At 38.8% G+C, this 17194-nt stretch overlaps 1 protein-coding gene across 3 annotated transcripts in view; it reads right to left on the bottom strand.

Moving 5' to 3' along the window:
• Nucleotides 1-1421: 1421 nt before the first annotated feature.
• Nucleotides 1422-17194, bottom strand: part of clip2 (CAP-GLY domain containing linker protein 2) — a 70742-nt gene continuing 54969 nt past the window's right edge. For 2 of the 3 annotated variants that reach the window (XM_041802165.1, XM_041802167.1), the window contains 6 exons: nt 15275-15358; nt 14748-14904; nt 7675-7834; nt 6872-7060; nt 3592-3655; nt 1422-3512 (listed from right to left, as the gene is read on the bottom strand). In XM_041802165.1, the coding sequence (XP_041658099.1) occupies nt 3496-3512; nt 3592-3655; nt 6872-7060; nt 7675-7834; nt 14748-14904; nt 15275-15358 (671 nt within the window). In that variant the 3' untranslated portion in view covers nt 1422-3495. The remainder of the gene's footprint in view (nt 3513-3591; nt 3656-6871; nt 7061-7674; nt 7835-14747; nt 14905-15274; nt 15359-17194) is intronic. The other variant, XM_041802166.1, reaches the window with a different exon arrangement.

The raw sequence follows: 17194 nt of genomic DNA, 5'->3' as shown, positions 1-17194 counted from the left end.
AAACTGTATTTTTCAATCATGAAATGGAACTATTCCCTTCATTTGGGAAAAAATGAGTTTACTATGTAACTCCCCATAAGCCACATTTTTAGTAAAATTAATAACTGTGCTGTAAAGACAAGATCACTCCTTATTTACATAGTTGTTTCTCCTTTTTCAGGTGTTTTTCCATTCTACATGTGAAAACACCTCTGATGGGTAGAATAAGGTAAGGGGCAAAGGATGAGGTGACAGACAACAAATTTTAACTAAATAAATGACAGCCCAGGTTATTTGCAAACAAAGTCCAAAGTAAAAAAAATGGCAGTCAAAACTGAAAAACTGAGGTGCTGAAATGGTTCACAATCTGGGGCTCATGAAATATATACTATTACTATGTTCACAAAAAGCACTAATGTTCATTTAATGAAATGTATTCAAGGCAAATTCTTTATTTTTTTGCTACTTCTGAAGGCTTTAAAAGAATCTACTGCAGACAAAAATCATAATCATGTTTTTACAGCAATAGAATAGCTTTGGCCACAATCAGAATTAAGACAAAATTTTGATTTAGTAAAGATAACACTTATGATGTTTGTGTTGTAACAAACAAGGGGGTGTACAGTGATTAAATTTAGCCAATCTGCACTGTGAAGAGGGCAAACCCATACATAAATATTTGTAATGAACGAAACTTTATTTTCTTATGCAAAATGATTTGATTTTTGGCTTAGAATTCAATTTAGCTTCTATCTTGTTAAGGTGGTTTATTTTTCACCCTTTGGACAAGGGGAGCCTGCTTTTACTTTGAAAAAAAAAAACAAAACATGGGGCTGACTGGAGATTACGGCATGATTGTAACCACAAAAGGAACTCGTTATGGATTGAAAAGGAAATAAGGGAATAGTAAAAAGATAAATGTTTGATACCATAATGTGACTTTTAACCTGTCCCCTGAGCTGAAATGAGATTCGTGACCAGTGGTGGACTTATTTTGCATCTCTGTGGCTGCAGGGAGATGCTGGTGTATCTTATCCAAAGTGTACTGAAAGGGACAATAAATTCATTAATTGCAATTGTTTTTTATGCTGACAGCCCTGATTTTTATATAACACCAGTGTGCCTCAGGTTTCCACCTTTGAATGCCGTTTTTACTCTGTACTTTGTTCAAAATAACCAGGACAGTGCATTCAGAAAGTATGCAGAAAACCAGGCACTGGTTTTCACCTGCCCAATAGCATCCCAGCAGTGAAGCATGGTGGTGGTAGCATCATGCTGTGGGGATGTTTTTCAGAAGCAGGGACTGGGAGACTGGTCAGGGAGAGATCCAAAATGAAAACCTGTTCTACAGCGCTCAGGACCTCAGACTGGACTGAAGGTTCACCTTCCAACATGACAGTGACCCTCAACACACAGCCAAGACAACACAGGAGTGGCTTTGGGACAACTCTGTGAATTTCCTTCAGTGGCCCAGCCAGAGCCCTGACTTGAACCCTATCAACATCTCTGGAGAGACCAGGAAATAGCTGTTGACTGATGGTCACCATCCAACCTGACTGAGCTCAAGAGGATCTGTAGAGATGATTGGCAGAAAATCCCCCAATCCAGCAAATCTTGATGATTCAGATTCAAAAAGACTCAGTGCTTCAACTACACACTGAGTAAGAGTCTGAATACTTATGTCAGTGTGAAATTGTGGCATCAGGCTGCATCATAACAACACTGCAAAAAGTGAAGGAGGTCTAAATGCTATCTGAATGCACTCTATGTTTGCTGCATAAAAGAAAGGGATAGAATATGCTGAGACATTTACCAAGTACCAATAAAAATAGAACAAGATTTAGAAAAATGCAGTTAAACAAGAAAAAGATCAAAATTATAAACAGGATAAATGCATGACTTTTAGCAAAATCTTTTCCCACAGGATCAAAAGTAGAAGTGTTTATAATGCAAGATGGAAGTCTTCCATTTTAATAGATTTTCTTGCATGGAAACATTTTGTTTTGTTTAAAACTACAACTGATTTACTTTTTTTTGTGGGGGCGCGGGGGACACTTCAAGAATTTTGCAGACTTATTTCTGATCTTAACCCCAAAAATAATATATATTTGATTGAAAAAGAACCTTAAGAATACATTTTTTAAAAAATGTTAAAACATATTAAAGATGTAGATTATGTTTGGTAAGTGGTTGAGAAAGTTATGGGTGGTATAAATGTTTAAAACTGAAAAAAATGCCACTTAACCACTTAGAATGAAATAAAACCCTTTTAAATTCTACTTTGAGAGCAGTATGTAACTTTAATGTTCAAAAGCGAAGAGTGTTACACCTAAAACCAGTCAAACACTAAAACTAATAACACCTAAAAAGGAGCTAACTGTAATGGACTTTAAAACCAATCCTCTGATCAGGTGTTAAAGGTCACATATTTTACCCCTTTAAGATAAGTTTATATTGATTTTAGAGGTCTCCAAAACATGCCTGCGAAGTCTGTTGCTGGAAAAAACACTCTAGTATAGGATTTTTGCATGTCTAAAACCCCCTCTGTTTTAGCCCTGCTCAGAACGTGCATTTTCTGTGTCTGTAGCTTTAAATGTTAATGAGCTGTCTGACTCTGCCCATGACTCCACCCCCCTCAGGAAATGGATGGGGCTTGATGGATTGAGCTCTCCTTATCCTTGACTCAGCCATCAGCTGAGAGGAGGATCAGGAGAGGAGGGCAGAACTTTCGTCCAAGCAGGGAGGGCCAACAGAACCTGGGGGTGGGGCTAACTCCCCACATGACATCATGAGGGGAAAATCTGAGAATGGCTTGTTTCAGCAAACATTTTCTGAAAGGTGGAGAAAGAGAGGGGGTGAGGGAACAGATTTTTCTGATTACTTGAGGGATTGTTGACAGGCCAGGGGCAGAAATTTGTGTTAGAAAAGCCTGAAAAAGTGTACTTTGCATAATATGTGACCTTTAATAAAAGTGACAAGTGAGCCAAACTCCTTTTAAAAAACAGTCTCTATCATCCTTCAAGAGTCGCTTGGAGTACCACAGGCCAACACAGCTCATCCGTAAAGGATTATTACAAAGCTGAGGAGCAAAGTAAAAGTAATAAATAAAAACAAAGACGAGAAAAGACCCAGTTCTTCAGTTCATATCATCGTCCTTCAGTCATTTTCAGTCTTCAGATTCAGAATTGTCACAGAGACCCCAGCAACTTGCAGATTCAGACTTTCTAACTAGCATAAAGCATCAGAAGTAGCCGTATTGTTTGTTCTCAGGAGCTGTACTGATAATAAATCTTCACGTCCATGTCCTGTGTATATTCTATAGTTTACTGTAAGTGGTCTTCGTGACTTGCTAATAGAAGCATCCTGCAACAACAACATAAATTCACTCCAGATAGAGATTCGCTGTTTTGGTTTTAACTGTAAACAAAAAGTTTCTTCAGGCGCCCGTTGCAGAATAAGGAGAAACATCGTCATTGAGAGTCTCTTGGTATCCCAGTTTAGTGTTATTTCTTCTGCTCATATCAGTGTTGTGCCTGAAAGTAAAAATTAAAGTGTTAGTAGAGCCATCAAACTGTCACAAATTCAGAGAGAATAAACATAAGGATATAATACCAACATCTGGAGTGCTGTCTGCCTCCTGGTGATGAATTCCATTGGCTGAATTTGCTTCATGTGCCTAAAAAAACGACATTCATTGTTAATTTTGCTCCATTGTGCGCTAAATGTAAAGAAACAAAAACCAGGTAAACTTTATTTCAACCGTTAATGCTGAAAATGAGAATTGCATGCAAATAGACCAATATGGGATCAACGTCATGACTGTGTCACAGTGGTTGTTAATGCCTAGTGGTGGCAGGACATGGATATGTCTTTAGTTTGATGTTGACTCATTGAGCTGACAATTAATACAACTCAGGAAACCTCAGCCTTACAAAAGGTTAGCTCATCATGATAATGATTCCCTGAGTCATTCAAGTGACTTGATTTCCTCTCTCTCCCTTCTGCATGCGCATGTCATATGTTTAATTATGGTTTGTTTAAAATTCAGAGCCCTGACATCTTTTTTAGAGCATATTTTTCAAAAGGCTCTGGCAACTCAAAGTATTTAACCCCTTAAAGCCTGTTGAATCATATTTGTTATGTACCTTTATGATATCTCTATCTTGTCAATAGGATCAATAAATTACTACAAAAAATTCTGAATACAATCCGATAAATGATTAAAATGCCCTCAAGTGGATTATCAGTTTCCAAAAACACCTAATGTATTAAATGAGATACAAAAAATATATATGTTAAACTTTTGAATGGAAAGAAAGTGGATAGAAAGTAAAATAAACATTTTGGTTTCAAAAAGTGAGACTTTTCTGGCTATAATTTGTGTTTCCAGGCTTTAATGGGTTAAAAAGACTAAATTTTGATATTAAGTTACCAATCAAACAGAAACACGTTATTGCCACAAACAGGGACTGAGACAGAGAGAGCAAATAGGTCAGACTTCATCATCATACAGTCAGGATTCAACAGGTTATAGAAGCAGCTTTATCCCTTATAATCTGTTCTCCAGGTCCAGATGGGGTAGCAAAATTTAAAGTGAACATCCTTTGAACAATAGAGCATATTTCTGTGAAGTTAAAGAACAGCTTTCAGGCATCATTAGACTGTCATGTGAATGATGGAGCTCTATTTCTTGCTAGAATGTGATATTATTACACTCATACATGAAGTTGAGGATGCTTAAATCATTAAGTGCCCCTTTACTTGATCAGCAATTTGTAAAATAAAATTAAACTTCAATATAAAAAATACATGGCTAGCACACAAAATTTCCTAAAAGAGGATCCCTATACTTCAATTATGGCATAATCTAGTTTAATGATTTAACTTCCTTTCCTTTTAATTTTAATAAATGAAACCTGATCAGAATTGTATTGCACCTTGTAAAATATATTTTTCCAGAGTACCTGTTAATACTAATCTTTCATATAAAAGCAGGGCTTGACATTAACTTTTCTGCTCATCAGCCATGGTGGCTAGCGGTTTTGCAAACTTACTGGCCACTCTGTATTTCCAATTGCCACAATTTAGGTGTTTGGAAACAATGTGCTATATGCCAGATATGGTATTTATGGTATGACATGACATACATGCTCTATTTTCCCTCATCAATATGATCAATATCAGCTCTCCTCTTAAAAAAAGCCAGTCTCCCCTGTACATGCGTCACACTTCACTGTTAGAGACAGTCACCTAAGAGTCAGGGACTCTGAGATTTCACTTTTGTTCGACGGATATTAAGTAAAATACTGACTGTTGATTGAGTGTTTATAAGAAAAAAACCTACAGCAGATTACAAAAACATCTCTATTTCTCACTTTGACAAAACTGCACCAGAAAATGTTGAGTGTTAAACTTCTCCTCTCCCTTTTATTCTCCTTAGAGGTTTATGATGGACATGTCTTTGTGTGAAATTAAGCTATAAAATGTGTTAAATTATCTGTTTAAATAATAGAAGACTTACACTTGGTGCATGAAGCTGATGTTAGAAAAACTTTAAACTACTGTGCTGTCTGTTGTTTAATATTTGAAGCATAAAAAAATCACTTCTGAGTTTCAGAAGTTTCAGAGTTTCTATCATCTTTTATATCCATTTATTAACGATATATGGCCAATCTTTAACGTGCCCCACACTTATAAACAAGTCAAAAATTTTAATTACATTTAAATAATGCATGCATCTGCGGAGGTTTTATCATTTTTGGTTGGCCTTAAACAAATAAATAATATAAAGGGAGTATTAATCAAACAAGATTTAGAAACGCTGCATGCCCTGGTTCGCCAGCGACAGAGACACAGCTGGAGTGCACGCACATGCAAACAGCGCTGATGCGCTGACCCTTCATGGACAGAGAGAAGCTTTAGAGCAGAAGGAGAACGTTCAAGTCTGAGTTTATCCTCCAATATTCTTAGACATTTTCTCCAAACAGATAGAAGCCTTCAGTCTACATACCAGCACGTTAGCGTGCATGTGTGTCAGTAAATGTGTGTGTCGCGTTTGTGTCATTGTTATACAGCGCGTAAGGCCTCGGTGCTGCGTAAATATGCACGAACGGATGACCAGGCCAGACACTTTTCAGTTGTTCTGGGGGGAATTTAAACCTTTTATGTGCCAAACGACCTCACTGCAACAAGCCTAAATCATAAGGGCTAACAGACAAGCATGGTCAGAGTGAAGCATAAGTTGAGACACTGATAATTTCAACCAGCCATTGTGCCTAGTTAGGGTCATTCTGTTACCTGCCACGGCTGTAATCTACCCGCATTTGCCTAGCTTGCAGGTATAAATGTCAAGCCCTGTATACATGTAGTTAATTTAAGGGATCCATCTTCTTTTCTCATTTGTCTAGCACTACTGCTCTAAAAAAAACAAAAGTGATCAATTCAAAAACTTACTGTAAAAATTACTGCAGCCCTATACACTGAATGTGATGCATCTACTGTTAATAAGACTATAATTTTGACAACCGAGGAAGCTACTAGATGGGAGAGAAACAACAGAAAAAGAAAAAGTCAGCTGTTTCTAGCTTCCCTGTATTTGTCTCCAGATTGGCTTGCTGGTGATAGATTTGTGTTTAGTTTGTAATTGTTCCTTATTGAACTCTTAGTAAGGAAGCAATAAGGCAAAGTTACTACTGTTTCTTTAAAACTGATGTATAAAGCACATCAAAATCTATATTATCTTAACTAAAACACATTATACAGCAAATGTGACTTCTTTAAACAGTTCCATAAAAGCTCCTTTGCTTTTTTAAAAATCTCTTAATCCCCACTGAAAAAAATCATGCTTTTCCTCATTGAATCTATGAGAATAAGTCAGTCTTGGCAGTCTTACCGGGCTTTTCTCTGGATGCCTGCGCATGGCCTGCACCAGCTGGTCGACCTGCTGGTTGTGTTCCAGGGCGGTCCTCAGGGCGTCCTCTGTGCTGAGTAGCCGCTGGCGGAGGCGGCTCACCTCTGAGTCCAGAGCCGAGGGGTCCAGCATGGAGTACCGCCGGTGGTCTGGTGAGGAACGTTCACGACCCTAGAAGACACACAAGGCAGATGGATAATAGTCGATGTCAGCTGTTTTAATCTTTCAGAACATGCTGCAGTGTGTTTGATTAACATCTGGAATTAAAGATCATTATGCACTAATCATATATAAAGAACATATTTAAACATTAGCTTTTTTTACTTTAAGGAAACATCTGAGCAGCTCCCTTTGCAGCAGTTTGTATTAACTTACCAGCACCACAACATTAGCTAGTGCATTGGACGCTGTACTGAACACCTACTTATACCACTGACTTTATAACAATGTATTCTCATTTAACAGAAGGCAATACAAAACTTTCAGACTATCATACAAAGTATGATGTCAAATACAGTATGATAGTATGAATTTAGGGTGCACCAGGCAAAATGTATACTAAAATGGCTAGAATTTGTAAGCATGATACAGGAGGTCACTAGTATTTCTTGACTGCCCCTCTGTGTTTTTCTGTTATGTGTCTTTTATATCACAAAAATGCCCTTGATAAGTAACAATACAGTCCTCAAGTGTATATTTACCCATTCTTCTATTGTATTTACAACATTTCTAGGATACCACAACAGTTGAAGGATGCATACAGATCACCAGTCCTGTTTTCTCACCAGTAGAAGCAGTTTTTCACGCAGGGTCTTGATGTCATCCTGCAGTTTCTGCTCTTTGACCTTCCATTCAGCCTTGTGCACCTCTCGGCTCAGATCTTTCTCCATGTCCCGTGAGTGACGATGGGATTCAAGGAGTAGCACTCTCAGCTCATTCAGACTCCTGGATTTAATAAATAGAAGGAAAATGACATTAAAACACACAAATGAACCATGAATATTTAACAGAGCTGAAAAAATAGAACCATTTTTCCACTAGAGCTTCTGTGGCCTGCAGGATGGCCTTGACTCGCTGTGGATCTTGTTTTGGTGATATTAGAGAGGCGATGCATTTATCTGTCAGGGAATATACGAGTGGTACATCTGCTCAGACCTTGCACAAAGATTATTACCATTTAAAAAGCTTATCACTCCATTATGTAAGCAAAAGGTTAGCCAGTGTGGCTGTTGGGGATTGTGTAGGCGGCCTAGTCTCTGAGGATGTCAAACTGGCCTGTGGATGGATGGTTGGATGCTCCTTTCACAAAGTCAAATTGTCTATGCATTTTAGCATAAACTCCATTTTGGCTGTTTGCCTGCATACAGATTTTAGAAACATGTATACATTCAGCAATCTGCAAATGAGACATATTACCCAGGGAGGTCATTGTCTTTGACTTCTGGCCTTCAGGATGCTGGGTTATTAGAGCATTTTCCAAAGCGGCTCAATCCAATATTTTTATAATACTATAAATGTCTGGAGTGAAATGCATGCATATTGTGTGAACAAGATACTGCTGAAAATGCAGGTTTAGTTTGTTTTTGTTGCCCCCTAATGTGCAAAAATAATAAACAGTTGCAGGATCAAAATATGTGGACTAATTTTAATCTTTTTAAATTAAAAAGCAGCTCTCCTTTCTCATAATGATCAGTTTTTCTATCCTTCCTTTGTAAAGCCATTCTTCTGGCCACAAAATCCCCACATTTTAGCTTTATTTACACGTGTTAAACTCAAAAATTTTCAGAAAATTTTAGGTATGTTCATGCATGTATGTAACCTGATAGGACAGACAGACTGTTTCAAATTTTCATATCATGGATTATATTTCACATCCTGCTCAACACCCCATAGAGGGTGCTGATGAAGGGCAGAACTGTTCCAAGAGAAAAAATACTGATACAATTATTGAAATGGGGGATCACCTGAGTGCAGTGAATGTGTCTCAAGTGATAGTAGTATAAAGACACCTGTGTCTGAAAGGTCAAGTCACTGGTTGGTCAGTATTCCTGGCTACCATTACATTATAAAGTCAAAAGACACTCCAAGCAACTCAGAGAAAGGTTATTGAAAAGTATAGGTCATGGGATTGATACAAAAAATGTATTCATGAATGTCCAAAATATGTCTAAGGCACTGAACATCCCCCAGTTAAATCCATTATTAGGCCATCCTCACAAACAAGACTAGTAAGAGAGACCACCAAGACACCTCTGACTACTCTGAAGGAGTTACAAGCTTCAGCTGAGATGGGAGAGTGGCAAAGAGAAAGCCACTGCTAAAGAAAATCTCTTTAAATCTCAACTACAGATCACTAACAGGAATGTGGGAGACTCCATGGCCAAGTGGAAGAGAGTTCTTTGGTCTAATGAGACCAAAATGGTGCTTTTTTTGCCACCAGACAAGATGCTACATTTGGTGGACACCAAACACTGCACATCCCCACAAACCCACCATCCCGACTGTGATGCACAGTGGTGGCAGCATCATGCTGTGGGGATGCTTCTCTGCAGCCTGCCCCAGAAGGCTTGTAAAGGTAAGGGTAAAATGAACGTGGCAAAATATTGGAAAATTTTGGAGGACAATCTTATTCAGTCTGCAAGAGAACTACAGCTTGGTAGAAATTTTATTTTTGAGCAAATCAAGGACCTGTAGCATCAGAATCAGAATCATTTTATTGTCATTTTACAATGTACAACAATTTCTTTTGCAGTTCCATTTAGTGCTAGAGCAGTTTCTCATTTAATATTGAAACTGCTCTGGGATATGTGCTGTTTTTCAGTCTGTTAGTTCTGGTTCTTATTGTCCTGAACTGTCTTCCTAAAGGTAGCAGTTGGAACAGGTGATGTGCTGGGTGGGATGAGTCCTTGAGGATGCCCAGGGCCTTCCTGTGGCAGCGCGACCTGAACAGCTCCTCTAAGGAGAGGAGAGCACAGCCTGTGATTTTCCGTGCTGTGTTGATGACTCTCTGGAGAGCAGTCTTCTCCTGAGCAGTGCAGCTAGAAAACCACACTGGGATGCTGTATGCCAGTGCACTTTCAATGGAGCATCTGTAAAAGGACACCAGCAGCTCCTTGGCCAGGGCGTTGCTCTTTAGGACCCTCAGGAAGTGGAGTCGCTGCTGTGCCTTTTTGATCAGCGCTGTGGTGTTTGTTTTCCAGGTTAGGTCATCATTCAGTGGCAGGCCCAAGAACTTGAAGTCCGAGACCCTCTCCACACAGTCCCCGTTAATGTGTATGGGCTGAGGGTCAGATCTGTTTCTCCTGAGGTCCACTATTATTTCTTTAGTCTTAGTTGTGTTGAGGACCAGGTTGTTGATGCTGCACCATGATGACAGTTTTTTGACCTCATCCCTGTAAGCAGATTCATCTCCCCCTGAGATGAGCCCGACCACTGTGGTGTCGTCTGCGTACTTCATGATGGAGTTGCCTGGGTGGGTGGGGGTGCAGTCATGTGTTTAGAGTGTGTAAAGCAGGGGGCTCAGTGCACATCCTTGTGGGTAGCCAGTGTTGAGGCTGAGTGCTGTGGAGAGGTGGGGCCCTACTCTGACTCTCTGTGGTCGGTCGCTGAGGAAGTCCTTAATCCAAAGGCAGGTGGAGTGTGGGAGGCCGATGTTGTTTAGTTTCGATACCAGTCTGCTAGGGATGATTGTGTTAAATGCTGAGCTGAAGTCAATGAAAAAAAGCCTGGCATAACTGTTTTTTATAGAATACAGCGAAAGCTACAAAGAAATGGTTTAAAGACAACAAGGTGAATGTTATGGAGTGCCTGAGTCAAAGCCCAGACCTCAATCCATTTGAAAATTTGTGGCTGGACTTGAGAGGAGCTGTTCACACCAAATCCCTGTTGCAACCTGACAGAGCTTGAGCAGTTTTGCAAAGAAGAATGGAGTAAAATTGCATCGTCCAGATGTGCAAGCCTGATTGAGACCTATCCACACAGACTGATTGAAGATAAATGTGCATCTACTAAACACTGATTTGAAGGGGTGAATATTTATGCAGTCACTTTTTTTGGATTACATATTTTATTTGACATTACTTTGTAGAAACCTCTTTTCATTGACATTTCAGGGGGTGTGTTTTTGGCCAAAAAAGCCAAATTATATTGGCTGATTGATTTATAAAATCATTAAAAGGGTTAAACATTCAAGGCAGTCAATACTTTTTATAGGCACAGTAATTAAATGGCTAGCAGGATACTCTGTTGTCAGCTGGCATTGATTGAGTGACAAAATTCTCAAGTTGCTACTTACTCTCATGATGCAGTAACCCAGTAACTCTTACTTTCAGGTAGTAAATCTCTATCTACCTATCTTTAAATGGTTACAACCTTTCAGTCATTTCTTTAGACAAAAAAAGTCTGAAACTTTGATGTGCGACCTATCTAAACAAATAACTTGGAATTCCTACAACTACTAACCTTGCTCCAGATTGGCATGTACCCAATTTTTGCATCATCTGCATACATTCCAGTCAAAATCTCATACCTTCTTCCTCAGACTAACCATCCACATAAACCTCTTTACAAAGCTAGCGGGTATTTCTTTATTACTTTAAAAAAAATATGGCTTCTTTTCTCTCCATCCAATCTATAACCTGCTCATAAATTTACTTCTTATGTGATGATGACTGTGTGGCATCCAAGTTTTACTCTGTACAACAGCACAATGCATGTGATGTCTTTTTCAGTGTCTGTTACTGTTTTTGCAGGTCAGTTCAAAACTGTCAGCTCACATTTCAATAAGCAAATTGCAACATAAAAAAGACAAGTAAACAGCTTAAAAATTTAACCCAACTTCTCCTTGAAGGCATTTTTGTACTCTTGAAATGAAAACTTACAGATTATTTAAAGTGTGTCTCATGGTTTGCTTCTAAGAATCATAATTTCTCCTTCTCTGTGGTTTGATAAAATGGGCAACAGCGTCTACACTGACTGTCTTGAGGCGATGTTCTACTTTGTTTCCCTTAAAAAATGTCACAGACTGAAAAAGTGGCAGGAACATAAAGAGAGCTAATGTTATTCCCATTGAATAGCACTAATGTTGTATACTTTTATTGTATGCAACATAACTGCTGTCAGCATGATGCACAGAAAAAAATTGTGCTATCGCCAGAGGCACTTATTTTTAGTGCCTTTTAGCATTTACTACCATCATAACCATCAATAATGTAAGAACTGCACCATGTACGATTGCCAATAATGTAATACAATTAGACCACTGTGTGAGAATAGTACATGGTCTGAATGTGAATGTGCCTGATTCTCTTTAATAAATCCCTACCTCTGATGACCTTCCCTTTACACTCTGGTGGTTAAATAACGATCTCATTTATCAGAGTTTTAAAGAAAATAGCTACATTTTTCAACAGGAGCATTAGCAGAAAATGTGGGCTTAGGAGCTTTGTGAATATTTGCCAGAAACACCTAAAAATTAATCAATGGGATGCCGACGCTGCTGCATTAACTTAAAAGTAAAAGTGTGTAGCTGAATAACAGACGAGTAGAAACCTGGGACGGTTGCTTTACAAGTGTGCTTTCTGTGAAGCACTTTTCATACAAAGAGCTCAATGCGGGGATGACAAACTGATTGCTTTTTTACTTAGATATAGTTTTAGGGAAATTTATTGATACTGATAACTGTTTTGGCACAAGCAACAAAAATGCAAGTCTTTGGCATCCGGTCAAGGGTAATTTCTTTTTCTCCACCTTACTGAAATCAGGTGTTTCGATCAGACCCATTGCCACAGGTGAACAAAATCAAGCACCTAGTCATTAAGAGCTCAGTAACTTCAAACGTAATACTGTGATGGATGCCAGCTTTGCAAGAAGACCATTTGTGAAATGTCATCACTGCTGGATATTCCACAGTCAACTGTAAGTGATGTTAGTAGAGAGTGGGAGAGTTTAGGAACAACAGCAACTCAGCCACAAAGCAAAAGACCACGTAAAATCACAGAGCGTGGCCAACAACTCCTAAAGCGCATGGTGTATAAATGTCACCAATGCTCTGCTGACTCCATAGCTGTAGAGTTCTGAACTTCCACTGGCATTAGTGCTAACACAAAAATTGTGTGGCTGGAGCTTCATGCATTGGGTTCTCATGGCTGAGCAGCTGCATGTAAGCCTCACATCACCAAGTCCAATGTCAAGCGTTGGATGGAGTGGTGTAAAGCACACCTACACTAGAGTGACGTAACCTCTCTGTTTGGCAGTCAAATGGGCAAGCGTGGGTTTTGTGAATGCCTGGAGACCCTGGCTGACCCCATTGTGCCAATTGTGAAGTTTGGCTGAGGAGTGATGGGCTGTTTTTCAGGGTTCTAGCTCGGCTCCTTATCTGCAGTGAAGGGCAATATTAATGATTCAGCATACCAAGACATTTTTGACAATGCTATGCTTCCAACTTTGTGGCAACAGTTTGGGGAAGGCCCTTTTCTGTTCTAACGTGACTGTGCCCCAATGCACAAAGCAAGGACTATAGAGACCCCATTGAGCACTTTTTTGGATGAACTGGAACAGAGATTGCAAGCCAGGACTTCTTGTCAAAAATATGTTCCTGTTCTCATAAATATATTACAGAATGAATGAGAACAAAGTCCCACAGAAACACTCCAAAATCGTGTGGAAAGCTATTTCCAAGAAGAGTGGAGACTGTTACAGCTGCAAGAGGAGGACGAACTCCATATCAAAGAACATGTATTTTAACAAAATCAAATGCAGCAGTTGCTTTGAGAGGACATGTGTGCAGGGTTTGAAAAATGTTAACAAAGTTTTTTGAAACACAGCAGTCACGGGCAAGAGACAAATGACCTTGAATGTTGACCTCCAAAATCCAATCAGATTGTCTTGAGTCAGAGTGGACATTTGTGCCACATTTGAAGATGATTTCTTAAGAGTTCTTGAGATAACAAGTAGACAAGAAAGGCCCTGACAGATGGCCTCGGCTATTGCAGGCATGGAAGCAGACTTCTATTAAATCTCTGTAATCAGTATTCTCTGTGTCCAACATTTCCTCAGTTTAATACATCTTACTACATTTTACCCACAGCAACAGGGTTTTTCTCACATGACTGTCATGTAATAATCATGATGCTGTATAGACTGCATGCTTTTTAATAATCACACATGAACTGTGTAGAGAGAATAAAATATTTTAAAGTGAACATCAGTTTCTTGCTGTGCAGCTCGAGGCTTCTCCATTGACGCTTGCTGAGCTCATTTTATCCTGCAGAATATATTTATGAAGTTAATTGCTTTCCGTTTTACTTTTATGTGTTTTTACTATAAAGCCTGTATGCAGAAATGATTTCCCCTGAGGGACAACAAACTTCTAAATTAAAGAGAGGAGAGTAAATAGTCCCAGTATTCTCATTACATTGTGAGCTGGTCAGTAAAATTGTATTAAAAGCTGAAAGTTTAAATGCAGCAAACACAAGCTCTTGTAAAAGAACAACTCTAAAAATAACAGCTCGACAAAAAACATCCTTTTATTAACTGCATTATTGGCTCCAGTGGAAAATAAAAGCTCTTGTTGTAAACGTTGATTGTAATGCAGCTCCTGGCGGAGCTAATAAGCAGTATAGATTTTATTCAGATGAAACATTACTGGATGAAATAGTATCATTCAAATGAAAAGTTCAAGTTGACAATACGTAGAATAAAATCAATACCCTGCCTGTGGCGTCCAAGTACGTATCCATTATCAAATTGATAATCTGATGTATTTTCATATGTCGTGTCTAAATGTGCGCTGATACAATTTGTCACTCCCTGTAAGTGCAGAGGTAAATTGTAAAATCAATAAACCACATCTCCATACCTCTCTTTCTTCAGCAGCTCCTGGCTGATGTGCACCAGCTGCCCGGAGGCATCGTGGGACTTCTTGGTCATGGACTCCAGTTCTGCCTCCACACGTGCTTTCTCACGAGCCAAGGCCTCCGCTTTCTTCTCCCCAGAGCGGGCTTTGCTTTCCAGCGCTGGTGAGAGAGAAAAATGGGATGTGAGCAGCTGGAAGTGCCGCTGCAAAAGCAGATGTCTCACAGCCGAACAAAGAGAGAAACATTGATAAAATGACACTTTGGAAGAAAAATGTCAATTTCTTCAGAATATAAAACCCATACTGGCCAAAGGGCAGGAAATATGAGCTGCTAAAACTCGATGATTCCCCAACAGGCTAAACAAAAGTTCTTGTTTTTATTATTTCTGTTACTGTGTGAAAAGTGAAAGTGAAAGTGATCTCTTTTACAGAAACTCAAACATTTGGAGATAAAGAGCTTTAAGAAAAAGACCCAGGAGTTGGGAAAAGGTCACTGCCAGCTCCTTGACTTTGGATCACAGTGTTTTTACCTGCTATCTGGGATTTCAGGGCTTCAACTTGAGACGTTAGAGTTGAAACTTCTTTTTCTCTTTTTAACAACTTCTCCATTGTTTCTGTGGAAAGACAAAAATGTCAAGAAAGTAGAAAAAAACTAAGCAAGCCTCAGGGAAATAGTGACAAAGTCCGCAAATCATTTATTAAAACGTCATTGCAAGTGTTATCCCTGATGCTAAGAATCATGAAAGCTGCCTTTTTAAAATCATTTTATAACCTTTTTTATTTCCTTTTTGTCTGATCAGTTTAATTATTTGAATGTCCTGTTTTTATTGCATTGTTAGTTTTAATGTCTCTACTAGGGCTGGCAATATTAACATGCTAACTGTGATGCTATTAGGGTCAGAAATGTATTCAAAGTATACATGCATGCCATATTCCTTTCATTTCTTGATGATAGATTCAACTGAACTCAAGAGGATGTTCAGTGAAATTTCTTTAGATCCCAACTTATACGTTTTCAATAACCTTTTCTATGAATTGCATTGAGTGTTCTTTTGTCTTTATAGTGTAATGGTAGCCAGGAATTCTGATTAACCAGTGACTGGACCTTCCAGGCAAAGATGTTTTTATACTACAATCAATTGAGACATGGCAGGGGATTTGCTTTTCCACCATAACCCAGCTACTTGTCTTAGGGAACGTCTGGAGCTGATGATGCAGCATTTTGTGTCGATGACAGTGCTTCAGTAAGCACTGATGAAGAAGAGGCAGCCAATTTTCTGCTTCAAAGTTTCTTCTTCTTCTATTGGTAAACCAGCAGGTATTTCAAAGTTTGGTGCAGCGGTTGCTACTTAAACACGTCTGCGAGGCGTCCACTCATGATAACATCCTTGCTGTGATGTCTTCGGGCGTGTCTGGAGGAGGGGCAGCCACGTTTGGGCCCTGCTCAAGAGCAGGACCTTTCTAAGTGCGGCTTGGCGTAGCCCGACACAGACAAACTGTTGATTGAAAAGTGAGTCAGCACGGCTTGGTTTGGACTGGTTCAGCCAAAAGTCTTAGTGGAATATGGGGAAATAGACCTCGGTTTGATACCATAAGAGAGCTGACCATCTAATGCCTTATTTCTTTGCTTTAACAACCTAGAGTAGCCATACCACAGTTTTGAAATACCCTTTTATAAGTTTGCACTTCATTTAAAACCAGAAAGTAGAACAGCATACATTTAGGTTTGAGGAAAAAAAAAATACACAGCATTATTGCCCATTTCAGGATACCTATAACATTCAGATTTTGATGCATTGATGTTTCCATAATTCCTTTACTGCTGCTAATAGAATATAGCTCACTATAGATGAGTTATATTGACTTTAATAATCTGGCAGAGTTTCAAAAGAACATCATATGTGATTAAAATCAAATATAAAGCAAAAGCAGAAAACCTCATCACAATCTTGTTTGGTTGATTTAACAATTTTAAAAAGTAACAAAATTGACTTTTTAATACTTTTCAAAAGCCTTTTTTGGCTAAATTGACTGATCAACTTTTAATACTTTCACAGACCCCACAGACACACTGTATCTACCTCTTAGTCAGTCTCAAACCTTATTATAACAATGAGTAAGTCTAGACCTGCCCTCTTTGTAAAGTGTCTTGTGATAACATTGGTTTCAAATTGGTGCTATACATGTAAAGGTGGATTAATTGATTGACTTTATTTCATTTCATATATGAGCATTCCTCCATCCATTTCATGAGATTAAACTGAAGTAGGAGTTTTGGGAAACATGAGCAAATGCCAAGTTATCAGACGCAATTGCTGCAGAATAGCTAATACTTCTTTCTAATTTAAGATTTTTTATTTAGAGACAGTGGTTAACTCTTAATCACCTGATCTACCACCAACGGAGATGCCTCCAAAATACTAAATATGTGTTGACTAATTTCCATTTTT

The sequence above is a fragment of the Cheilinus undulatus genome, linkage group 12, assembly GCF_018320785.1.
Source record: "Cheilinus undulatus linkage group 12, ASM1832078v1, whole genome shotgun sequence".
NCBI lineage: Eukaryota > Metazoa > Chordata > Actinopteri > Labriformes > Labridae > Cheilinus > Cheilinus undulatus.
This window is presented reverse-complemented; position numbering and strand designations above follow the sequence as displayed.